The sequence below is a fragment of the Trachinotus anak genome, unplaced genomic scaffold, assembly GCF_046630095.1.
Source record: "Trachinotus anak isolate AG129_WGS33_773 ecotype Australia unplaced genomic scaffold, CSIRO_AGI_Tana_v1 ptg000013l, whole genome shotgun sequence".
NCBI lineage: Eukaryota > Metazoa > Chordata > Actinopteri > Carangiformes > Carangidae > Trachinotus > Trachinotus anak.
Window position 1 is genome coordinate 24,410,698 of NW_027273864.1, and position 25,640 is coordinate 24,436,337.

Sequence of the window (25,640 nt, forward strand, 5' to 3'; positions counted from 1 at the left end):
CTGCTTTGAGGAATCTGAGCATAGCTGCATTAACCCAGTTTGCTGTGTATTGTAGTTGGCACGCCTGAGGAGATGAGGCCAGACTCGAGATGGGCTCACTTCTCAAAAAAGCTGTTGTGGTGTTACTGTATCGTGCTGTGAAGCTGCTGGAATGACTATGATGTTTCCTCGGAGCCCTCTGTTCTTCCTGGCATGCATGTTGCTGTCGTCTCTCCCTCTTTGTACCGAGCTATAAATGATCTGGAGCTGATAAATGCTGCTCTTATAGTGCAGCATTTGTCATGTCTGCATGTTCATGCTTAAGTACATCAAAGGTTCATAATAGCACAGTCCCATGTGCAGCTGGGTCCAAATTAAAAAATAAGATCAAGTTTATGGAGGCTAATTAAATTGCTGAAAATCCCTATTTCCCAGTGGTGCCTCTCCCTATTCTTTAATTAATCTAATTATAAATCATGATTTAGCTGAGTAGACTCAATCTGATGATTGCTTATTGTGAGAACCGAGTAAATATTTGCCCTCACAAACGGATTGTCAGAACATTAATTTGATATTATTGCATAAACACATCTCACAGAGAGGCATTTACCACACAAATAATCATAATAAATGGTAGAGATAGAAATTAGTATGCACATTATTTATAATCCTAATAGAGGTTGAATAATTACTACAAATAAATTGAGTTTCACATACTGCTCACCAGCCATACATAGATGGATCACCCCACGAGCTAAATGAGCAGATGATTTAGCAAAGTTTTTCTAACCCCCCCCCCACCACCCCCTTCTCCTGTTTACAGAGTACTGTTATCCCACTGAATAATTATAATCCGTAACACAAGGTTTTTCTTCATTTGGAAAAAAAAAGCAAGCTGAGAGATAGATAATTGCTGTATTCAATGATCAGTGTAATTAGTTGCTGGCAAATTCCAAGTGAAGTCATTTTAATGTTACATGAGTCATGACAGCCCTGCGGTGCAGTTACTGAGGGAAAACAAAGCAGGGGATTCAGAGACGTGGGGATTCAGTGAACGTCATGCAGAGGAAGCAGACTTCTGAAACTTGTACATAGTCGACCATGAGTGGTGGCTGGGGTGTGACAGTCAGGGAATTAACTTTTGATTTAAATCAGGTGAATTGGAGTGATATTAGACAGGGTGGATGATTTCTCTGACTGTGGTTGTGTTATATTAAAAGTCTCTCATTCACTCTCTTTCTCTCTCTCTTCTTAAGGTAACTACTATGGGACCCCGAAGCCTCCGGCGGAGCCCAACCTGGTGCAGCCCGACCTGGTGGATCAGGTGCTGTTTGATGAAGACTACGGTGGCGAGGTTCCTAGGAAACGTACCACCTCAGTTAGTAAGATGGACAGGAAGGACAGCGCAGTCCCTGAGGAGGAGGACGATGATGAGAGGCCACCGCTGGTCAATGGATTGCCTGGTCAGTAAATGCCAAAGCGCAGAACGTCATGTTAAATAACAGAGTTTCTGCCACACTGTGTTCGTCCTTGGGTTGTGCAATTGCCATTTTAGGTTAAAGTCACTGTCTGTTTTATTTTGTGGGACATAAAGACTTTGGCTTGTTGCAGGTTGTATACAGTTTAATGGGCCCAGTGGGTGGTTGAGGACACTACAGTGCTGTGCAAATCTGAATCCATCACATAAAACAGCATTTAAAGATCGATGACGACATCCTCCTGAGCGGATTGATCATCTCTCTTGAGCTCTTGTCCCATCTGCTTCTCATTTATTTGTCAGTCAAGGTTGCACTGTTTTGTAGACCCAGATCAAATGGTGTTTTACACTTTTTCTTCTTAATTAGGTGCCAGATGGGAGAGATTTGTTACACACAGAAATGTAACTATTGATGCAAGACTTTGAAAAGTCAGTTTATATGTATATTTTTTTTGTGTTTAAGAACTAAACTGATGAAACTGAAATGGTTTGGATGGATAATTCGACCTGGACCAGAGAAAGAACATATTGATACACAGACCTGTGGCACTAGAACAGGACGCTCTCTGACCCAAGTAAACTGAATATGATTTGGACCTGATTTGGGCTCCAGGGTCTCGGTGACTAAGAATCAATTGTCAAACTCCAACAATGTTCAAAATCAACTAATTGTTTTTCAGTTGATAAACCATTAAATACGACCAGTATTTAATGGTTTATTCACCTGAGCTACGTTCAGTGACTAAACACAGCTGACATGTTGTCTCCAAGGTGACAGTTTTTCTCACACATATTCAAATGTGACAGCCAGATTGTTAATATCTCCTCCACTTGCAGTGCTGTTACTGTTACCTTCTAATATACTGTGGCACAGGTCACCTTGAGAAAGTGGGATCCAGAGAGCAGGACACTGTGTATGTGATCAATCAGGACGAGGCCTCAGCTCTCAAAGGAGCAAATCTGTCCTTAATGCTGAGAACAAGCCTGCAACAGAAGTAGGTTACATACTGTGCACCATACCTGGTGTAATAGAGCTGGGGTCCAGGCTGAATTTTTTTTTTTCTTTTTTTTTTTTTTCAGCTGAATGAAACATTGTTTTGACAGTCACGGTGCAAACACTGCTTGCTCAGCTGTACAAAGGATTCACAGAAATCCAAAGTCTGTTTACCCAACTGCTGTGTCATATTGAAATCAAACACAAAATGATGCCCAGACATCCAGAAGTTCTTTTTATGGAAAGAAACCGGTCACAATTGACTGCTCTGCTACAGCCCACAGCTGTGGCAGAGGAGTCTCAGACCAGCCATAGATGGGCAGAGTTATGGCCGAATGAAAAAAGGGGTTAATGGAAAATATGAGCTGTAAGTCTTTAAACTCTTGCAGATTCTCCCATCTTCGCTCAGGCCATCATTATGACCCCTCCCCCCCAAAACCCCCAAGCCTGGTTCTCCAAGTGTTTACATGACTGGAGCAGATGCAGTATGATGCATTTGCATCTTTAAATGTGAAGCCCTGTTTCCGATCAGAGCTTTTTAGAAACTACGGATAACTAACACGTTGATGTTGCTGAGAGGCTCTGTGGTTGAATTTTTAGCAATTTTATACTCAATCTAAAATTCAGGTGGAAAGATCTTTAGGAAATACATCCCCCAGAAAAGCTTTTTTGTGGTGTGCATGACATATTTCGGCATTATCCTCTGTTGTGAGGAGGTTAGCATCACATGAAAAGAAAAGGATGAAAAGCACTCGTGTTTCATCCCTTTATAACTGTCTTCTGAGGGAAGGCATGAAGTGCTAAGTGAATTAGGAGGGCTTTTGTTGTATGTTTCATGTTTATTGTAGAGCAGCTGCTCATTAAAGGAGTGTCCAAAGACGCTGTAAAATGTATGTGAAGAGCAGCGGTAAAACATCATCAGAAAGAAACTGCCTCAGGGTTCAAACCCTTTTTTAATATGAAACCCTGCCTCTGTCATTGCAGCCCACAGGGAATATACACATACAGTACACATAGGCCTATGCATTAACACTGTGTGCACACGCAAATGCAAAACAGCCCTTTGGCACAGACATGCACACATCACACCATCACTGACATGCAAATTGTATGAGTGACATCAGGCCTCCCTCCACTCCCTGCAGCAGACAGGAAACCAGAAGAGCAGAGGTGTTCTTGCGGGCTAACCTTTCGCTCCGTCTGCTCTGTTTTCTCCCTGTTGTTCCACTTTTAATCCTCTCTTCCACTCCTCTCTCCAGAGCTCAAAGAGAGGGCAGACTGGAGGAAAGCAGTGCCCAGCTATACCCAGTCCAGTAGCTCCATGGACTTCCGCACATGGAGCTCTCTCCCTCGCGATGACAGCCTGGAGCCCCTGCCCCTTAACTGGGAGATGGCCTACACTGAGACCGGCATGGTCTACTTCATAGAGTAAGTGGCTGACGCAACCCACGGGTCATGGGACCAATTTAGTGCTTAAACAATTAGTCAGCTGAGTAATTGATGAGCATCAACCGAAATTTATCAGCATTTTTCGCAAGAAATTACTATATTTGAATTTCATGCTCTTCCAATACCAGGATTTACATCTTTTATGCACATTTTATGTTTTTATAAACTCTCTTTTAACTGCTGTTCAAATGATAGATGGACACCTTTGTGCTCTGGGAACATTTGATGGCCATTTGTACTTTCTCTGACATTTTAGTGACTAAATCAGTCATCAAAAAATGAATCAGCTGTTTAATTTGGTAATGAAAACGGTCATTGCTTGCAGCACTGAATACATTTTTAATTTTAGTGCAAACATTTCAATCAATCAGAACTTATAAAACACATTTAGCTTGAACATGCTGTCAGTCCCAAAAGGTCTTAAAGTGGAAATATAACATCCAAAGTAAAGACATGTATACTAAGCCTATAGAGTTTCAGCTGTATGTAGCTTGATGGAATGACACATTCTGCTCACAGAGGACAGGGACAGAAACAGCTGACATTTCGTCTGATAATATTCTATAATTTTCTTACTGTCCACAAGAGCCATTAGAATTGTAAAATGTGTGTTTTGCCATTAAAAGAACACAGAGGAATTGTCTGTGTATCCAACAACCATCAGTGGGTGTGTTTCCATAAATGTACAATTGGAAATATGTGAATTTCGAAAAAACTCTCAAACGTCACAAAAAAATTTATTTGAGTGCAAGAGGTTTTTCAGACTATTTGACAAAGCAATATGTAGCAAAATTGAAATGGAAAAACTTTTTTGGCACTCAAGTTGTGGCACCTTCTGCATCATGCCCCAGGGAGCCAGCTCCAATCAAGAGACAGACTGCTCAAATCTGTCATCACATTTAATTGGAATGATGTGGCACAAGAAAAAAAAGCCCAGCTTTATTTGCATAACATCACAAAAATGGAAACACAGACCATTTGTAATTGGATTTTGTCGACTTTTCAAAAAAAGTCCTTCTATGTTGCACAAAACTGCAATGGAGACCTGGCTAGTGAGCCACAACATTGCACTGGGTGAAAAACATTCCTTCATTACCATGAACATGTCAGTCCCACATAAATTGGCCTTCTGCTCTAAACACTCATTAGTGCAACATATGTTTATGAATCTGCGCCTGAAAATTGTCCCCAACAAATGCAAACTGCTCCTGTTTGAGTAAAGTTGTTTTAGGAAATTGCTTGTATAAATGAAACTATATATTTGTGAGCTGTTAAATATTTACTCAACCAGCAGACTGGGAGTCTTTTTTTCATGGGATGATAAGAAAAGTAGGATAACAGAAGCCACAACAAAAGCAGCAAGAGGAAGCTGCAGACATTAGCTTTGACTTTAGCTTCATCGGGAGTAGAGCAATCCATGCTCTGAATGATAAGCGCTGAGATTGAGGGCAACTGACGACTTGAGTGTTGTTACTTATGTTAATTATATCATCTTACAACTGCGAGGGGGGGGGTGGTAGGCTGCAAGATGTGATATTAAAAATGAAAGTTATATTTGTGTATCTGATGTCATACAGTATTTGTATTTACTGCTGTCTATGCATAATGAAACAAAGATAAATGTGTCTGTCAGTATCAAATCAGTGTCTAATCAGCCCAGCAGTGGGGTTAGGTTTGATCCTGCCTTCATGTTATGATGGGTTTGTGATCTACAAGTCAACAGCTCGACAGCATCACGTTCACATAAAAGGGAAAGAAAGAATGAACTGGGTACAGTGTACAAATACTCATCCTCCCATGATAACGGACGTGACTGACGAGAGTTTAAATGTTTCTAGGCCCCACTTTGATGGAGCTCAGAGCTTCCGGAAGGTGTAAATACTCAGATTTATTCCCACTGACTGCCACAGTTGTTTCACTTGTTTTCTTTACCAAACAACACAGCTTTAAAATCCCAGGTTTTTATGAAGACATATTAAACTGTTTTTCTAAACCAATCGATACTTTGACTTTAGAACATTAGAGTCAACAAACCTCTCTCAGAGGGCTATATTATATGTGTGTGGGAGGACATACATGCACGCGTGTGTGCGCGCGTGTGCGTGCAGGCCTGTGTGTTTTATTCATGTTTGGCTCTAAGCCACTTGTCTCTGAAGATATCAGAAGACCATTGTGATTTTCCTCCTGATTACACACCCCAGTTGTTTAACGCATTTGAGGATAAACGAGTTTGTCGTGTTTCACATTCAGAGAGTTTTTTTCCTCCTCCCCTCTGAAAAGGCCACCTAACCATAAACACGGTAATGTGACAGCTGAACATAAACCAATGGATCAGATGTTTGTTGATGAATCCAGTAACCCTTGTGGATGAGAGCATGTTACACAGGAGAATACAGCTGTGGTTTTTCTGTTATGGCACATCCTTTGGTTGGCTACTCGTGGTTCATCAGCAGTTTCTCTGCTGGCACATGCTGGCACAGGTTTTTATTTTTGATATTTCCTGGCTGCTCTTTATGCTCTGCAGTCACAATACCAAGACGACTACATGGCTGGACCCCCGCTTGGCAAAGAAGGCGAAGCCCCCAGAGAAGTGTGAGGATGGAGGTATGTGGACTGCACTACCCAGCTAGTCTACTCAAGCATACAGTTAACCCATTAACTGCTGCACATGTATTTACATAAGGGCAATACGTCACATGATCCATCACTGCACACATTTCCACACAGTTAATCAAATAACCAGCCAGGTAAGATAACACAGTGTAACTTCTCTTCCAAATGACGTGTCACCCAAGATTAACCCTGAACATCCCAGTCAAGCTGCAAAATATTTCTGAATCTAGCACTGAGGTCCACTTTAAGCAGTTCCAGACGTGCCTTTGTATCCCCAGGATGCTAATGTGTGCTTAAGTGCAGGCAAAGACAGTAAGTGGCCACAGCTGAAAGAGTGGGACCCTTCCAGCCTGGTTTTAATGGATTTTTACAGGCAGACGGAAAGCGAGTTGGTGTGTTGCTTCTGAAAAGCAACTCCAAAGCTCTCTCTTGCGTGAAGAGCTTTTCTGTCTTTTGCTCCCCCCCCCCGTCTGCCTGATATGTTCATCAGGGCATGATGTACATCAGCCGTTCCAGCCGGCCTGCTTGTTGGAACCACAGAAATGTTCACTAAATTATTGTAGGCTATTTTCATGGCTACTTTCTTATGCTAAACGTCCCAGTCAGGGGGAAAAATACACTGGTAGCTGCTGCTGTAGCTCACCACCATGTAGAATGCGTTACAACTCCCCGATGATTGTCTGCTAAATACTGTGCCTGCACTTTTCCTCTTCTGTTATCTTTGTGTGTGCGCCCTATTTGCATTGTTCCACAACACAATGTGACTTCATTTGCTTTTGCAGAGTTGCCTTACGGTTGGGAGGAAATTGACGATCCACAGTATGGCACCTACTATGTCGAGTAAGTGTTATGTATTTATTGATGTATGTAATGTCCAAGCAGTCCAGTTTCCACCATCACAAACAGTGTAAATTGTTTTATCACAGATGCAAATAGCACACACACTCATTTCGCCAAAGGCATCACAACACAAGTGCATGTTACTGCTTAGTGCACATTGGCAGTGGACGGGCATAAATCAATACTGTCTAAAAATAAACAGATGGATTTGGCACACAGCTCATTTTGGTAATCTCAGGTGAGGATGCTGAGTTACGTAACATGCAGAGAGGAAGCATTTACCTGGAGAACAGTTATAGAGCCTGATCAGGATTTTCCCATTGTTTATCAGTGGGTGGCAAAATGAAACTCTGCGGGTAACATTGCCGTGACCTGCATGTGAACACAACGCTGATTGTGCTCTCGCTGTGTTCTGCCTGTGTTTGTGTAAGTAAGCGTGTGTGTATAGAATGTGAGTCTGGGTATACGTGTCTGCGTATTGTTTGTATATTTGTCTGTGTGCAGAATGTGTTTTTGTGCTCAGCACCGCAGCAGGAAATCAGTAAAACACAGCCATTGTAACAGCAGTGGGGAGAAGTGGGGAGATTTTCAACTGGAATGCATGGAGGGAGGAGGGTGGGGGCAGGAAGGAGAGGTAGCAATCTGTTGTGATGAAAAGAAAATGGGAAGGCTTGCATTGTTTTATTGCTCAGACTGCAGAAAGATCCCTCCTAGGTAGAAGTGACATGAGCGAGAAACTCACTGTTTACACAAGAAGAGTCAGTGGATGGAGCTTTTGGCTGTCAGTGTTTTAGCTTGAAATGAGCTCACTATGAAACAGCGGCTGTGCTTTGTATGCCAGGGGACAACAGGCTGTTTACCTTGTTGTAGAGGAACAGGATGTTGCTGGCAGTCGCGGGGTTCATTTCCTACAATATTAAATGGCTAAAAGCCATAGTAGCTTCCCCCCATAAAGAGAAGCAAGCCAGCCTTTACTGTATGTCTGCTGTGTTTATGAATGTATTTATAGTGGCGCCACCAGAGCATCCCTCTATTAGAAAATCATGGTTGCTTTATAGGAAGGTGCATACATAATTAATTGGTGAAAAATGTTTTTCAGACCCCCTCACTTTTTGCACATTTCATCACACACTTTTGCTCTTCATACTCCTCTCAATAACCCATAATAATCCATACATTGTATAAAAATATACTATATACACAGAAGCAGCCAAAGTTTGGACACACTTTTCGAATATATTTATATATATGTTGTGTGTGTTTGGAGGTGTCTTATCCTAAATCTGAGTCTGTTCATTTTTCAGCCACATCAACCAGAAAACCCAGTTTGAGAACCCAGTCCTGGAGGCAAAGAAGAAGCTGAGCCAGGAGACGGCTGCGATCCAACAAGCAGCGGCTGCACCTTCCCAAGGTAACAACAGCACTGCAGAACGTGTCCCTCTTGTCAACTTCCTCTCCATCTGGATTGTTAGGAGAAAAAAATAAAAATAAAATCCAGTATGCCATAGCAGGAGAGGAGTTCGGTAAAGGACCTTGTGGGTTTTGACGTCTCCCTCATGTACATACATGTGTAAGCATAATCGGTTCCACCAGCTTTCTGACTTGCACTGTCATTGTCTGTCTGGGAAAAAACAAGAAATTCCAGTGAGGGTGAATTCATCTAAAATGATGACACACTTTGCTGCTGCTTCAGCACCTTCTATTGCTCTTTATATGCTACTGTAATTCTTGCCTTATTGTGCTCTTATTAATTAACCTCACCTAGTACTTCTATTATTTCACTATTATGTATGATATTTAAGAACAATAGGAGTAGTTTTGGTTTCATTGGAGTCGTGTAAAATTTTCACGAAGCTTATTCTATTTCTGTACCAGCTGTAAATCATTTTGGACATGAGCATCAGCAAATTGTCTAAAGTATAATTGTAGTTTAATTACTTTGGCTTATACTCAGTGTAGAGGCCGACCCTTTCACCTCAGTCAGTGTGCTGAGATAAATATGTTTTCTGGGAATAGAAAGCAGCAGTGGGAACGCCATCGCTTCATGCAAGGTCAGCTGAACATGTCAACTTTCAAGTAGCCTCAAGTATTAATATATTGTCAAAACGGGTCTTTTCCTCCCTGGCGCGCTCACATAATACATGTTCTTGTCAGCTCCCCTGTAATGGTCTGTTCTTTAGGTTGACAAGCCATTTTTCTCCCGCAATAAACATTATGAATTAAGTATGTTTTCATTACCATGGATGTATAATAGATTACAGTGCTGCAGCAGTGGAGACAGACAGGCTAGCGCTGGCAGGGATTCAGGGAGTGAGAGAGGGAATGCAGGGGAGGAGGGCAGCTTTTAGAGGTGCATGTGGCAACAGCTGGTGGAACAGCACGTCAGAGAGGCCGAGCATAATCAGACATCTCTCTGCTCAGGTGTGTGGGGACCGAGGAAACTGCCTTATTACCCCTGATTACCGATTACACAACCTACTGAGCTGTCAGACGTTTGCTATGATGAAACCAAAGCACGGTCGGTCGGCAGTTACACCTCGGGCAACAATTCAGACTTTACAGTTTTCCAAGATATTGGATTCCCAGGAATATTTATTTTATGGAAATTAGTACTATTAAAATACAAAAAGACAAATAAGAAATTAATAAACTTAAATAATACGTATGAAGTGGGATCCAAAAGGTTGATACAAGTTTCCCATCCAACTGGGGAAAGCGGACTCAGACTTTTAGATCCCAGTGTATATATTTAATAATTTTTGTTATTTCACCATCCCTATGTTCTTATTCACAACAACAGGGTTACTTGTTTTTTTTTAGCACTTTTCTCAGGCTCATTTTTTATTTATATGGAGTGTTATTTATCAGTTAAATATCAGCAACTTTCAGGTCGATATATGAGGTGTTGCTGCAACTAAACCTGCAGAAGAGACTATACCGTGGTGTTTGTCATCAATCTAACACACAAGGCTTTGTGTTTGGCATCATCATTGTGCTAATTTGGCTGTCTACCTTGTAACTTGGTACATTCCCCTGTTAGTCAACTCTTGGCCTTACAATGCCAGTTGTTTTTAGATTCTGCTGTTAAAGGTACATTCTTGGAGGCAGCCGCTGCTGTTGCTCCATTGATGTAGTAAAGAAGATGTCCTCCCAATTATGCTGAAAAATGTCACTGGAGATTTACAATGCAACTGAGTCACACACGAGAAATCAAAAACCATGGCTGTTTGATGCGGTGGATCTGATGGTTTTGTCTGCCTCTGGCTTTCAAAGTCTGCCCACAAACACTGGCACAGAGACCTTCCTTGGACTCTCCCACACAAGTGCAGGCTCGCACACGGCACACTCACTTCCTCCCTCTGTTTCTCTTTCTCCCTCCATTACCTCTGTCTGTTTCTTCACACACAAACGTGCAGTCAAATGCCTATTTCTGCACACACTGGGGGGAAGGAAAAAAAACATCCCATGTTCAGTTTATCAAGCAATTTGAATGTGATTATGTAAATGAGCTTTGCTTGATCCATGCAACAGTGTGGACATATGGAGTCCACGCTGGCTGTGATAAGTTACGCTCACTCACAGCTGTTTATTTTCTGCGGTGGAAGTTTGTGGCTGCTGAGCCATTTGATAGTCTGAGAGTGGCTGCATTTAAATTCCTCACACAGGCCTCCAGAAGTTATAGTGTTTCTAAAAGTGAAGGAAATGAGAGGGAGTCTGTGCAGTTTTTAGTTTTCCAGCCAAACTAGAAAGTTGCTGTTGAGATCTTATTATGGAAATGAGCTCTTTGTCATTGGTAGTCACTGTCCACTCACCATATGCACCAGAAAAAGATAAAGGAAAGAACCGGGAGAGGATATGCATCTTCAAATTTACATTTGCACAGCAATTGTTTTCAGGTGAGGCATATACTTTGGCGCAGTCTTCTAAAATCCAGTCTAGCAACACATATCAATAGTCTCATTTAAGTGTAAACTTTGCCAAAGGGCAGCTTTGACACATGCTTTTACCTTTGTACTCAATGCTAAACCACTTACCTTTAAAGATGGGTGATTTTCTAGGTTTTTCACATTGTCAACAAATGGCATTAAAAGACCAAAACCTACAAGACCTGTGGTAGGAATAAAAGGGCTTGGGGTTGAGTTTCACAAGCAGTTGGCAAGTCAGAACTTATTGTGCACCAGTCGCAGACAGTTAGGGTTAGGATTAAGATTTGTTGACAGTAAGCAGAACACAACCTTATCCTGTAACTGTTGTTGGTGAACGTTTCCATAAACTGGAACTGAGATTGTAGCCTAGCCACATTTCTAACCAGTATGGTGGTAGTGAAATAATGTTTTTGAGAAGTGTTTATGTAGCTTATTATTGGTTCAACTAGTAGTTATTGTTTAGTGGAAATGTTTTATCATATTGTTTTTAACTCAATTAACAGTCTAGGGTAACATTTTATATGAAGGTTTATTAGTAGTATAGTGGCTGTTTATTCGTCATTATAAAGCACTAATTAATGCATTTTTCTGCACAGTCTACAACCACTAGGCCATTATCTAAGAGTTTTCCCTCAGTAACCTCTGAATTACTGCTTTTTGATTGTCAAGAAGTGGTTGTGCATGGGTTATATTCCCATTCAGTGGTTGAAGAAGTGAAAGTCCACACAAGTACAAATTTCTCCTTTATTAATGGGGTACTTCAGAGATTTTCAAACATAACTATTAAAGGATTCTTCAAGGCTAGGAACTTAACAATAGCGTGTGTTTATTGCAGTAGTGGTGTGCTATAATGGATCTGAAGTGTGAAGAGGAGGCATCTTTAGAAGGTAGAGAAGCTGTGTGGGTTGTGTTAAACTACTAGTGAAGTATGAGCAGGCCCTCACTTTACAATGATGAACATATCTCTGAGTTAGAGAGAGTTACTAAGAGTTATTTGGAGACTATTAACACTTAAAGTTTTCTGTATTGCTACATTAATAAGTATTACTAAGAGAATGATAGAGACTAATAGGAAAATTCTATTTAATGGCCAAGTAGTTGTAGAATACAGTCATGCAGGAAGAGGCAATAAGTGCTATATAATCAATAATAAAGAGTCAATAAGCTATTAATATGCATGCTAATGAACAACTAGTTAATGGTAAATATGTGTACCTTAATACATGGTTTTACCCATTCTTGTAATACTAAAAGTAATGCAAGAAATACTAAAATATAAAGTATCTTGTCTTTTGACTCAAGTCATTTTGCTGCTGTTCATTCAAGAAACTGTTCGGTTTAAAAGAAGAAAAAAAGAAGCCAGACCATTTCTAAACGTAATTATATTTCTGGCATCCCAGAGACTGACAGCCACATCACATTCTATCAATATGAAACACAGTCTCTGCCCCATTTGTCAATGACTGGCTTCAGTTTTACTGTTTTTGAATCGAAGCTAAAAGGCAGTTCAGGCCAGGGACCATCAGGCAGCAAGGAAAAAATGGTGTGTCCATGATCTGAAGTGCTGATACCGCAGTAATGCCAGATAGGGAAGCGGCTCAGTTTAATGCAGTGTGACCCTGGCTGCTGGTTATCTAGTGTATTGTGTATGCCACAGCCAAGCTGCTGGTCCATATTGATGTTGCCATTGACCTTAAGTTGTTCCTTACTAGAGTTATAAAAAGTCCGCACTGACAAACCTCTTTTTTTCTGAGTCACTGACTGCAGTGGGGCGGGAACAAGAGAGGACAGCTTCCTAATTTGGACCCTGTCAGAGGTGTTATATCACTGTTCTGCACTATAGTCTTATAATGGAATGAGGCTAGTGAATTAGCATCTAAAACTAAGATTTGATATCATTTAATCTGTCTGTTTGTGGTCCTCTCTCAGTAGGGCTGTACAGAAAGGTCCCTGTTGTTGGGTTTATCTAGTCTAGGTATATAACGTCATGTCTGTTAATTAGAAACAACTAATTACTCTGTTGATCTTCAGCATATTAAAGCATATAATTGACTTTCAGTGCAGACATGGATGGATTTTGCTGCCTTTCAAGAAGGATACAAATTCATTAATCAGTGTTGCTGCATTTGATGTCGAGCACCGTTTGCAGATGTTACTTGTGTCTGATAAAGCTTGTCACTCAGTCAGGATTTCCCTCGGCAGCACACCTCCCCCGGAAGACACCCTTTATGCACATACACTCACTGTACACTCTTTCTGCACAGGTAAGGGCAGTGCATCTGGCTTCACCGCGGACCCCAGCCAGCTGAAGGGGGAGATGTACCACACAGCGCTGAAGAAGAGCTCTCAGGGGTTTGGATTCACCATCATCGGAGGTGACCGCACTGATGAGTTTCTGCAGGTGAAAAATGTGCTCAGCGACGGCCCTGCTGCCCACGACAACAAGATGGCGTCCGGTGAGCAAAATATCTGCAGATGTACTCTCACAGAGATGGAAGATATGGAAAGGGTACTCTTGCCCAAATAAACATTAAAATTGTATTTAGCTGGCAGGAAGATCTATGAGTTTATAACTGCTAATTTTGGCAATATTACAGAAAATTCTTTTGCAGCCAGATTGTACGAACCATGATGCACCTGGAGGTATTAGTTTTACCCCTGTGGTGTCCACTTAACCTAATGCTGTCCCCTGAGTTCAACAAGGCGATAACAACTCTAGCTCTGTTAAGGACATAGTTTTACAGCTGACAGTCTGACGGGTGGGTCTGAAGCCATCTAACATCGTTCTTGTTTAGTTTCTAATCTTTCTATTGCCTTGCAGTTGTCTACATTAACTGCTGTGAGCTGTGTGTCTGTGCATGTGTGTGTATGTGTGTGATGGTTACAATGGTATGATATGACAGAAGTCTACACCCATAGTTGCAGTTGTGGCAGAGAGTGCTGTTCAGATCTATTCAACAATGGAACGAGTGACGGAGGGACAGGAATAAAGTGGGAAAAGATGGTAGATGGGGGAGAAAGGGAAAAGAGGTACAGGGAGCTGCCAAAATGAAAATATGAGAGAGCAGTGAGGAGGAAAGGGACATGTTAGAGCTAAGATTCATCTTACAAAGGAAGAAATAAGAGCGTTCACAAGAAAGCAGTGAAGTCTGGATTAAAAACCAGATGAGATACTCCCTGTGTCACTGGCTTTCTTCTCTCCCTCTGTCTTAGGTGATGTGATTGTTGAGATTAACGGGATGTGTGTGCTGGGGAAGACTCATCCAGAGGTGGTGCAGATGTTCCAATCCATTCCCATCAACCAGTATGTGGACATGGTTCTTTGCCGTGGTTACCCGCTCCCCCCAGATGTGGATCTAGACAGCGACGACCCTCTCCCACCTCCTCCTCCTCCAACAGCTGCGCAGCCCCAGCAGGCCCTGCATGGTGGAGAGGTGGTGACAGCTGTGCCCCTCATCAATGGACAGCCACTGCTAGTGAAAGGTGATGTCCTCCACGGCTCGTCTCAGGAGCTCCACTATGTGACTACGGACGCCAGCGGCCGGCCCGTTGTGGCAACCATGCCCAACGGGAGGCAGGGGGAGCGAGGAGAGGTGGCCACGGGAATGCTACAGCCAGAGCTGGTGAGCGTGCCACTGGTGAAGGGGCCGGGAGGATTCGGGTTTGCCATTGCCGACTGCCCGCTGGGACAGAAGGTGAAGATGATCCTGGACGCCCAGTGGTGCCGTGGCCTCCAGAAAGGCGATGTCATTAAGGAGATCAACAGGCAAAATGTCCAAACTCTGAGCCACGCTCAGGTGGTGGACATCCTTAAAGACTTACCAGTGGGCAGCGAGGTCAATGTGCTCGTGCTGCGAGGAGGTGAGAGACTGAAACGATTATACATCTGTCATCCATCTGTCCATCTGACTGTCCCACTATCTCTCTCTCTATCTGTCTGTCTATCTGTTCATCTGGCAGCATGGACGCCGTATAGCCACGCTGTTATTTCTCTCTCTGTCTGCGTACCTGTCTCCTCCTACTATCATTGTAGCCATTCATTTATTATCATGCTTTTCTGCCCTCTTGTGAGTGATGTAATTTGCTGTCGATACAACTTCAACAGTGCCCATGGGAGGTGAGGTCAGAGTGCTGATACTGACAGGAGGTGAGGTGGTGGTGTGGCTGATTTACGGGAGGGTGGGGGGGGGGGGCATTGACTGACCACGCACTGTTGTTCTGTAGAAGGCTGAGTGATGCCACTGTGTCTGCGGTCTGTGTAAGATCACCACAGTTGAGACTGCTGCCTTTTTTTTTTTTTTTTTTTGGTCGAATAGATCCACCTGCACTCCCGTAGCTGATGATGGTCAGACTAGGTCCTATGTCTTGCCATCAGATCCATACTCAAACTGTACATGTCAAGCATTCCTCCTGTGTGCCTCCGCTCAACCTGCCTCTGTTTATGATAACTCGCATTGAGGCGTAATGCAGTCTGTTGCAAGTCTAAGAGTGGGAATTACATAAGTGTGGGGATGTGCTTGATTCCAAGGGAGAGAGGGAGGAGGGTAGGCACCCTTCAAATGTCTCCTACATCCCTCTCCAGCCGCCCCAGGGATTCAGTGCGCAAGTCGATGAACTCCGGATTGGCTTTGATCATCAGCAGAGCGCAGGGATTTCTGCATGCCTCTATATCCATGGCCCCTTAAAGATCCATGGTTAAATGGCTATAGAGGGAAGGTCCCCAGGGGCCTCCTCCCTGTAGCTGTGCCCCAACCCTCCTCTCTCTCTCTCGTTCCCCTACCAAACATCCACACTACTCATCCGCACTGCTGTGCCACCATCACCATGTCCTACGCCACTGCCGCACTGCATGACCTCACAGTCAAAGCGGAGCCAAACTCAGCAATTGAAGAGCTAATGCTAGTTTCGGCCCTCATTAGACAATGGCTTTTTGGCTTTGAAGATGACCCCTGTGTAAGATGGGTGGACATCACTGAACAGAAGGAGAGTAGGCCTTAGAGAAGGGATGGAAGCAAGAGCGTTGTGTTTCAGGTGTGTGACAGGTGTGTGACATGTTCATTTGTGTGATTTTATGCCTTTGATACCTCTCATGCTGGATCGGGAATTTTGCAGTAAAGCGGAAAGATGCCGCTGCGTCTCCTCTTTTGCATCAGGCTCCACTTAACCCCTCATCGGACCAAGTGTTGGTCTGGCCCCACAGGACTGCAGGCTCCAGAGGAGTGTTTGTTAATCCAGTTAATGTGGGGAGGGGAGGGGAGGAGGGGGCTGTAAGAGATGATCTGTAGGGAACAATCTGAGCACTTGAGATGGAACGTGTGGGTGTACTGTACAGAGAGAGGGAAGAGAATTATCAGTCACTGAATTATATGCATGAATCTCTAATGCTCTCACCCGCTTCCTTAGTCCAGCATCGGGCTTGAACCATGTAGTCAGCACTTCAGCAAATGTGCTACCTTTATATTCTCTATGTAAGTTAATCGCACATGGACGTATTTTCTTTAATGGAGCATTCTTTAGTGAGTACACCTCTTGAGTTTAGAGCAGCTCACTGGTTTATTTTTAAACTCACTGCCGCTCTTTCTCAGTCAGAGAGACAGTGCCATCTGGTGGATGGTGGCTCGGTGATGGTTGTTGTTGTTCTAAAGCATATCTGCATTCTAACCATATTTCTGTTGTCTATCTGTGACTCTCCATAGGTCAAACATCCCCTGTGAAGAGTCTAAAGCCTGTGAGTAAAAACATATCTTTTCCTACTTCCTCACTATTGTTTTCCCCCATGGGATCTCTTCAATTTAATTTCAAAGCCTTTTGTCCTTCAGCTTAGCCAGTAAGCCTCTGTTGCATCGAATTAAATGATAGCAATAAATTTGAATATTGATTATGTTTCTGGGCGCCTCCTTTTGTTTGCTCTGAAAAATGGTCTTAATTACTTCCTTTCAGTATTCGTATTCTTAGGGCTATTGTCAGGGGATTGCAATGGTAATGAAGCATTGGATGAGCCTCTTTAGATATGGTGGTATTATTAATATAACAGTTTTAGATAAAGAAGTTGCCCTTTCTGCCTGAATAGGCCTGTCACAGCCGCGGGGAAATCTTTAGTTTTTCCTGTGGATTTTATATTACATTCAAATCCCATTGCTGTACCCTCAGCACAATAAGAGGAATGTAAAGTGACAATAGTCCATGTTAAGAAAAAAAAGAAAGCCAGTGACTTGACCTTTTTTTCTTTTGGAAATCTATCAACATGAGATGCAATTTGTCTTTGGTAATAAACTGCAGAGACCATCGATAAATGTGTGATGGTCTTCATCGGTGAACACCAAAGGATGAGTGACCTAATGAAAATCTGAAATTGGAATTGTAATCACATGTTGTCCTCAAATAGTAATATTTCATACAATATGTGGTATTGGTGACACGTGTTTCTTTTCAGAGACAGGAAATGACAGCCAGTACAGAGACTCTGGACGGTATCGTTGACTCAGCTCCCCAGGCCTTGCCTTACCACTCCAACACAAGCACCCTGCGCTCTGCCGACTCCCCCAAACGAGACGCCACAGAGATGTACCTGAAGTCCAAAGCTCTGCTGGAGAGCAGACGTAAGTGTAGACCAACACCAGTTGCTCTCATAAGCTCTTATTTAACCTTAAGCCCTGTTCAACTTGAAACCTTGATCTCATACACAGTAGTGATGGTGGTATTACTCATCCACAGAGCCTCACACCAAAGACATAGATGTCTTTCTGAAGAGAGACATTGAAACGGGCTTTGGCTTCCGTGTCCTGGGAGGAGAAGGTCCACAGCAGCCAGTAAGTACACATAAACTTTATTATGAAGCAGTTATAAAATTAAGAAAACTAGCAATGTGTAACGATAAAATGACTTTGCGAGCTCATAAAAAGGTTTTTCATATGCCTTTATAATTATTAGGTTTCTATTTTCTTAATGGCCAGTTCCCCATTATACTAACCCCCTATCAGAATGTCTTTCCCCAGGTGTACATTGGGGCCATTGTGCCCAACGGAGCTGCAGAGAAGGATGGTCGTCTTAGAGCAGGAGACGAGCTCATTGGGATCGATGGTGTGATGGTTAAAGGTCGCTCGCACAAGCAGGTGTTGGATCTGATGACCAACGCCGCCCGTAATGGTCAAGTTATGTTGACTGTACGCAGAAAGGTCATCTACAGAGGTGAGCAACAAGCAGAACAATGCTATGTTTAGCTGTTTCTTGGTAAGATAAGAACTGTAGCAGCTTACAGTGCTCTGAACACCCAGTGTCTCACAGGGTTGTCCTGAGAAAAATCCTCTGACTCAAAGGAAGTGATGCATTTTATATATTTTGACAGAAACAACAGAAGTTTGAATGTTAAAAAATCAGATGTATTTACTGAAAATAGGTGATGAATTCAGTAGTTCGCATTAGCACAAAGACTCATAGTTAATCAGTGGAAAATCAAATGAAAGAGGCTCAGAACTGGATGTATTGTTTTATTACAAGTGAAATCTTGAATTGATCTGAAGGATCATCACCTCAGTTATGGATTTGAAGAAGTGAGGCCTTGCACATAATGTTTATGTAGATATAACTCCACCTACATATCCACCAGTAGCCATGAATGCACAGAAACTATTCTATAGAAGCTTTCAGGAATACACACACCTAAACAATAATAACAACATAATACCAAACACAAATACATTAGCGTCTGTATCATTTTCGCTTCAGATGTCACAGAGGAAGAGGCTCAGGAAATGGCTCCAGTGCTGGTGAACGGTTCTCCCAAGCTACCTCGCCTACCGATGCCCAGCGCTCTGGACCACGAGTCTTTTGACATCACACTCCACCGCAAGGACACGGAAGGCTTTGGCTTTGTCATCCTCACATCCAAGAGCAAACCCCCGCACGGAGGTGACGGTCAGGTCTCTTAGATACTGCATCAGTGTGCTGAGATCTTCATCATCTATGTCTTAACTCTGCACAGTATTTTATTTTTGTTTGGTTTTGATCCTTCTGATAAAAACATTTAACCACACTTACCATCATCATCCACATCAGAACTTATGTTTGACTTTCTGCATGTGAAAAATGGCTGAGGCCACAATAACTTAAAGATTTTAATAAAATAAGAAAATTATTATTAAAGGTACCAATTTATATACATCAAGGACAACAGGAGAAGGTTTGATGGGGAGATTTAATACATTATAGTCTGCTGCAGTGAGGTTTGAACCAGGCAGTTGTAAAGAGGATTTGAACATTTCTGATAGCTATTGTGTATTTAGTGGTATAACCCAGTTCATAGAGGTACAGACAAAAGTGTTATATGGAGGAAGTGATGTGTGTTTCTCTTTTATAGCTGTTAAATGTTTAGATTTTAGTTAAACCAAAACAAAGCAGTTTGCTTGTAGAAGTAGCCAAGAGTCAGCTATTACACTGGGCGTATAAAAACTGCATATTTCAAATATTTCCCTCAATTCCCCTGATATCTGCCTTTTCAGTTATCCCACACAAAATTGGCCGAATCATTGAAGGCAGTCCCACTGACCGCTGTGGCCTGCTGCATGTCGGAGATCGTATCTCGGCGGTCAACGGGCGATCCATCATCGAGCTCTCTCACAATGACATTGTTCAACTTATCAAGGAGGCCGGCAATGTTGTCACCCTCACTGTTGTTCCTGAGGATGGTGAGTAGCTCTGGGTGCCCACATCTGCATTTACTACAGTTGTGTGCGTTTTTTGTGATCAATTCTTGCGTGTTTTGTTGTGATCCAGTTCTTAAACTTCATTGTCTGCAAAGGGGGGTAATTAGTTTTGCTGCCAAGTAATCAAAGCAATCAACCGTGCTTATAATAAGAAGGTATAAATATTTTAGTGTCTGTATTAAGAATTTAGTTCCAAATTGAGGTATTCCACATTTGAAAAAAATGGGTCCCCTGTTGCTCCAAAAGGATTGAATGAATGAAAATAAAACAAATGACATCACTATGTATCTATTATTACTGTAGGTCTTATAATAATGCTTATATTTTTATGGCAGAATTGCCTTCAGTTTAAAAGTTCATCATTCAAGAGAAGTGAATGATGAACCTATTTCACTTAAAATTAGTATAAAACATGATGCAGATGGATTCCAGATTTGGGCATTTTATACTGATCAAAATATCAAAATGTATTTCAGAATACAAGGGTCCACCCTCTGGGGCCAGTTCAGCTAAACAGAGTCCGGCTCTTCAGCACAGAGCGGTGGGGCAAAGGTCAGCACTTCAGGATGAACGGTAAGGATCCACTCACACACAAAATAAAAGTAGCTAGTAGATTGGAACTATATGCTTACTACGTTAACTACCTACCCAGTGCAGTACCCTATAGTAGTGGTTCTCAAAGTGGGGTCCCAACAGGTCCTTAAGGGGTGTTCTTGGAGGTTCCTAATTCCATCCATAAGCAACACAATGACAAAATATGTGACTATTCAGGTTACAGGTTTCAAACACTTTCGGTAATAAAACACCTAAAAGCAACATTTTATCAGATGGGACAAAATCTTCCATGGCCCATTTGTGTCAGTTTAAGGGTCCTTTATGTGAAAAAGTTTGCAAGTCTATTTTTAAACTTCCAGCATTGGTATCTTAAAAGCACAAAATGTGCACCAAGTGATCAAAATGTACTTTCACCAAACATGTCATATCAGGCAAAACTGAGAAAATAATTTTGCAGCTTTTTTCCTGCCCAAATTTGAATGGGTAATTCCTCCTTCACTGCTGGAGCTCCAAGTCACCGCTACCTCCTCAATTTTTGGCCTGAGGAGGGTTCATGCAGAAGTAGACAAGAATGCAACAAGAATCTCCTCTAAACTTGTAATTAAATCACATTATGGCATGGTTATGGTGATATCAATGTAGTGATGCTTCTACCTGCCCGTACAAATTATCATAACCACAAAAAATTCTCATTCAACATGAAGTAAAGTGTGAAAGAGGGAGCGTTACCCTCAGAGCAAACAGCTTGAGAAAATTGCTCTCAACAAAGACACCAGTGTCATAAACATAACAGAGTTGATACAAAATAATAATGTGTACAATATAGATATACAGAACAAAATTAAAATGTCAATAGATTTTAAAAGAAAATGCAGCTCTCCTCCATTTAACATCTAGCATTAAATTAGATTTTCTGTTTTGCATAATGGCTTTTTCAGTCTTTGGCCTGCAGCGTGCTGTTTAAAGCATGTGTTACTGAGGACATACACGTGCTGTTTGTTGTTTCAGTTATAACCTCGACCTGGAGGAGAAAAGGGAGGGAGTCAACTGGTCTGACCACAAAACTCTTTCACTTAGCGAGCAGGGAACGCTGTGTGTGACAGGAACCAACCAGGTAAGAATAATCCTCTTATTCTCTCCATTATGTGTTGTTTGAGCCACTATCTGAAGGTTAAAGCTGCAAAAGTTTGTATGTAACAAGTATATAAGCTGCAGTCTTTATTCAATGTGCAGGTGCATTCAATTCATGCATAATTGTCTTTCTTGAAATTGTAATTTCAAACAATGCAGCTTTAGGATCAGTGTCGATAAATGACCCACTGATGAAGAGCAAGGATCATTGAGGACATCTTTACTCAACAGAAAACCCTCACACAGAGTCTGATGAGACATCACTGATCTCAGGGCAATTTTTGCATAAACAGACACAGATGATTACAAAAACAAGTAATCATTAAACAGGAGGGCGTCTCAATAGTATCTTCAATGGAAATAAAACTCTGCATCTTCAACAAAAATGTTTTATTTTTTGAATATATACTTGCAGTGTATATTTTTTTATATGTGTATGTTTGCTGCATGTCTTTGTGTGTCTGTATGTGAGTGTATTAATGACTGGAGTGTTTTCTTTATGCTTGCTCTGTGTAGGGTTGCCTGACAGTGGAGTTAGAGAGGGGTCCCAGGGGCTTTGGCTTCAGTCTGCGAGGGGGAACAGAGTACAACATGGGCTTGTACATCCTGAGACTCGCGGAGGATGGACCTGCTCAGTTGGATGGAAGGATCCATGTGAGTGCTCCTGTTGTTATTATTAGAGTTATAATATATATATATATATATATATATATATATATATTATTTTTTTTTTTATTTTTTTTTTTTTTTTTCTTCTAATATTTGAAACTTTAAAAGGTTCCTCATATCAACTCTAAACTGGGAAAGACTGTTTTTTTTGGTACAGACTGCTGAAATGAACTGAAAATAAAAACTACTGAAGAGAGAATCTGAGGCACTTTAAAGGAGCTAAGCTTTGCTATTGCTACGTAGCTAACATTGGCGTTAGCTGTTTACTTACCAGTCTAGAAGAAACATTATGAGTTCAGCATCAAACTTCTCAAAGTCTCCAGCAGTAGAAAGTAGCACAAATCCTAACTCTTGTCTCTGTCACATCTTTTCTTCGACTGAAGTTAGCATGCTAACCAGCTAGCCCCGGCCCATCTTGTCACTTTCCAATAGTGCCACACTGCAGCCTTCAATCTGCCCTGAAGACATAGCGCTGCATCTTATAACCTCTTGTATTATAAATGTAACAATGACCTTGTCAAGCAACAATCACCACCACCTGCTCCCGGCAGTATTACTAGTGGCCCCTAGAGGCTGCAGTATTCATTACATCTCACAATATTCAGTGTTGGATAGAGAGCTGAAAATGTGAAGTTTGCCCTCAGGGATCTTTTAGAAGAAAGGTCATGGGGTCATTAAAGGGATGATGAATGTTGTTAGAGAATTTCATTGAAATTTAAATGTATAAGATTATCAGATATCCTGTGTGAGAAGTTGAGCCATAGGAAAATTTCCCCATGCACAAATTTTGTCCAGGTGGTTTGTCTATAACAGAGGTCGGGGGTGGGGGGGCCGTCTTGTTGAGCTGTCTCAGTCTGGATCAAAGTTTTGAACAGAGGGATTAACCAACTGACAAACAGACGTCCCCATTGACGGGGCCTGCAGCTAACAAGAAACATCTGGAAAACAACTCAATACTTGATGTTACTAGATGAAATTAAAGTCAGTGCGTTCTTGGGAAGCTCATTTGGTTACACTCAGCGTTGTTGGATACAGTTCTCTGTGCTATTATGCAAATGATTACATTGCTGAAATCCAATTTTGCACATTTAGTAGTTTATGGAGGGGAGAGGTAAATCAGAGGAAATATGATTTTTCCTTGGCCCGTGTGCTGAATGCACCAGAGATTAAAATAATGAATTGTGTTTCAACAACTGCCAGTTACAGTGTTGAGGGTACAGTGCTGTAGATGCTTTCAGCTATGATGTGTTTGCAGTTTCTTTGTTTTTATTTAGCAAAGTAATTTAAGTGAACACTGCCCATAGAAAACATATAGCTGAGTGTCAAGTTGGCAGACAGTCTTTAAGTCTTTAAGTCTATTTATATTTTTTATTGTCTTCTTGTTTATTGTTTATTTATGTATAGACGTGTATTGTATTTTCTTTGTAAACAGTTTCTTCCCTACATCCTTTAGTGTTTCATCTGTTTTGTATATGACTTGGCTACTGTGACACAGGTAGACTATAATGTAAATATAAGCACCACACTTTGTCATCTTATCTGTCTATCTGTCTATTTATCTGTCCATCCAAGCCTGTTCAAGGTCTCATGTGAGCAAGTGTCCCTCTTTCTATTTAGTGGGCTTGAGTGAGATAATGACCACTTTGAGGAAGGTCACCCTGTTACTGAGTGTACGAAAGAACGTTTTGGATCTGTAGGTGTGGTGACCCTGTGCTCTGTCTCTCTATGGAGGAGGTTCAGCAGAATTAGAATTTCCCCACAGAAATGAAATGATCACATTGTTATTATTAGGATAAGAGGGGAGACAGTGCAGTGAGGGAACAGAATAGAGGCTCCTACAGGGAATCAATCTTATCCTTGCTAGACTCTGATCTCTGGGCATGACTTTGCCTATCCAAGGGTGGTGAGGAGTGTCAGCACTGATTAGAGCCTAACAGACTGACATGTTTACATGCTTTATCCTGAGTTATTTTGTCATCTCCAATAATAGAGGCTACCTCCAGGGTATTACAAAGCTGTGTGTGTGTGTGTGTGTGTGTGTGTGTGTGTGTGTGTGTGTGTGTGTGTGTGTGGCTGGCATAAAATTTAGATTCTTTGATTAAGCATACAGCTTCTGTATCTTTGACTCAGCAGGCATTGGTAGGTGTGTTTCTGTTTAATTTGTGTGCTTTCTGCATTACTGACAGGTTGGAGATGAGATAGTGGAGATTAACGGGGAGCCTGCACGAGGCATTTCCCATACGCGGGCTATTGAACTGATCCAGGCTGGAGGAAACAAAGTGGTGCTGCTGCTGCGACCTGGGGCAGGCCTGGCTCAAGAGGGCAGTGAGTATTGTATTCACACAGTTTATGCAATGAGAAAGTCAATGTGCAATACAGGGATCTCCTCCAGAATGTTAGTTTACCATTGATATAGTATTGACTTCCTTTGTGTCTTGAAAGTTATTGCTAAAATGCTAAATTTGAATTGAAGTATATTGAAGTATAGTACAGAATAGTAGACAACTTAATAATATTTACAAATTTAAAAATGAAATAATCTATATATGAAAGATATAATGATTTCTTTTTTGTCTAAAAAGAAATAGACAATAGAGATTTTGGGAAATACACTCTTTCATTTTTTTTTGCCAGAGTTACATGAAAAGATCGAGATCACCCTCATGTGTTTCTGTTGAATATGTAGCAGGAGCCTGGAGCTGATTGGCTTAGCCCAGCATAAAGACTCATCTAAGTCTTGCTGTATTTCACAAAAGTTATTTCTAAATTTTAAAAGTCTTCATCATTCGTAATCAAGTTTTAGCCAAAGCGTGTTTGATTAATGCTTACAATAAAACTTTAGTTAGCAACTGAATTGGATTTGTTTCCTAAACGTGTTAACGCAGAGGGAACGGTGACAGTAGTTCAATAATGCCGAATCCATAAATCTGCCTAATGTTTAGCTAATGATAATGACCTCATCCGTTAATTGATGGAGCCAGTTTCGTAGTGCCACCCTTATTGATTTCATTGTACTTCCTTTGCTGATTTATTTTTTTTTTTATGTATTCATTAAATCTCTAACCATCTGCTTCCTTTTGGCTCCTGTTCTCTTGCCCCTGATGCAGGTAGTACTGCTTCCTCTACTGTGTGCTACTACACTGAGCACCAACACTAACATCTTCACTGCTTTTACTGGCCTCTTCTCTTTAACCTTGGTAATGAGTTTCTTTCTCATGTGCTCCCTCTTTTAACCTCTGAAATACCATCTGAAATTCCTCCCATCTTTCAGTCTTTTGTGTGGCACATCTAATTTTCTTGTGTGC

At 41.6% G+C, this 25,640-nt stretch overlaps 1 protein-coding gene across 2 annotated transcripts in view; it reads left to right on the top strand.

The window, feature by feature from the left end:
- Positions 1 to 25,640, top strand: part of magi3b (membrane associated guanylate kinase, WW and PDZ domain containing 3b) — a 121,997-nt gene that overhangs the window by 92,948 nt on the left and 3,409 nt on the right. Inside the window, exons 4-21 of one of the 2 annotated variants that reach the window (XM_071494066.1) lie at positions 1,236 to 1,442; positions 3,710 to 3,878; positions 6,424 to 6,503; positions 7,295 to 7,352; positions 8,657 to 8,763; positions 13,543 to 13,734; positions 14,492 to 15,139; positions 16,975 to 17,006; positions 17,712 to 17,877; positions 17,993 to 18,087; positions 18,259 to 18,466; positions 19,004 to 19,186; positions 19,777 to 19,962; positions 20,457 to 20,553; positions 21,544 to 21,649; positions 22,183 to 22,320; positions 24,522 to 24,660; positions 25,443 to 25,532. In XM_071494066.1, coding sequence (XP_071350167.1) covers positions 1,236 to 1,442; positions 3,710 to 3,878; positions 6,424 to 6,503; positions 7,295 to 7,352; positions 8,657 to 8,763; positions 13,543 to 13,734; positions 14,492 to 15,139; positions 16,975 to 17,006; positions 17,712 to 17,877; positions 17,993 to 18,087; positions 18,259 to 18,466; positions 19,004 to 19,186; positions 19,777 to 19,962; positions 20,457 to 20,553; positions 21,544 to 21,649; positions 22,183 to 22,320; positions 24,522 to 24,660; positions 25,443 to 25,492 — 2,861 coding nt within the window. In that variant the 3' untranslated portion in view covers positions 25,493 to 25,532. The remainder of the gene's footprint in view (positions 1 to 1,235; positions 1,443 to 3,709; positions 3,879 to 6,423; positions 6,504 to 7,294; positions 7,353 to 8,656; positions 8,764 to 13,542; positions 13,735 to 14,491; positions 15,140 to 16,974; positions 17,007 to 17,711; positions 17,878 to 17,992; positions 18,088 to 18,258; positions 18,467 to 19,003; positions 19,187 to 19,776; positions 19,963 to 20,456; positions 20,554 to 21,543; positions 21,650 to 22,182; positions 22,321 to 24,521; positions 24,661 to 25,442; positions 25,533 to 25,640) is intronic. The other variant, XM_071494065.1, reaches the window with a different exon arrangement.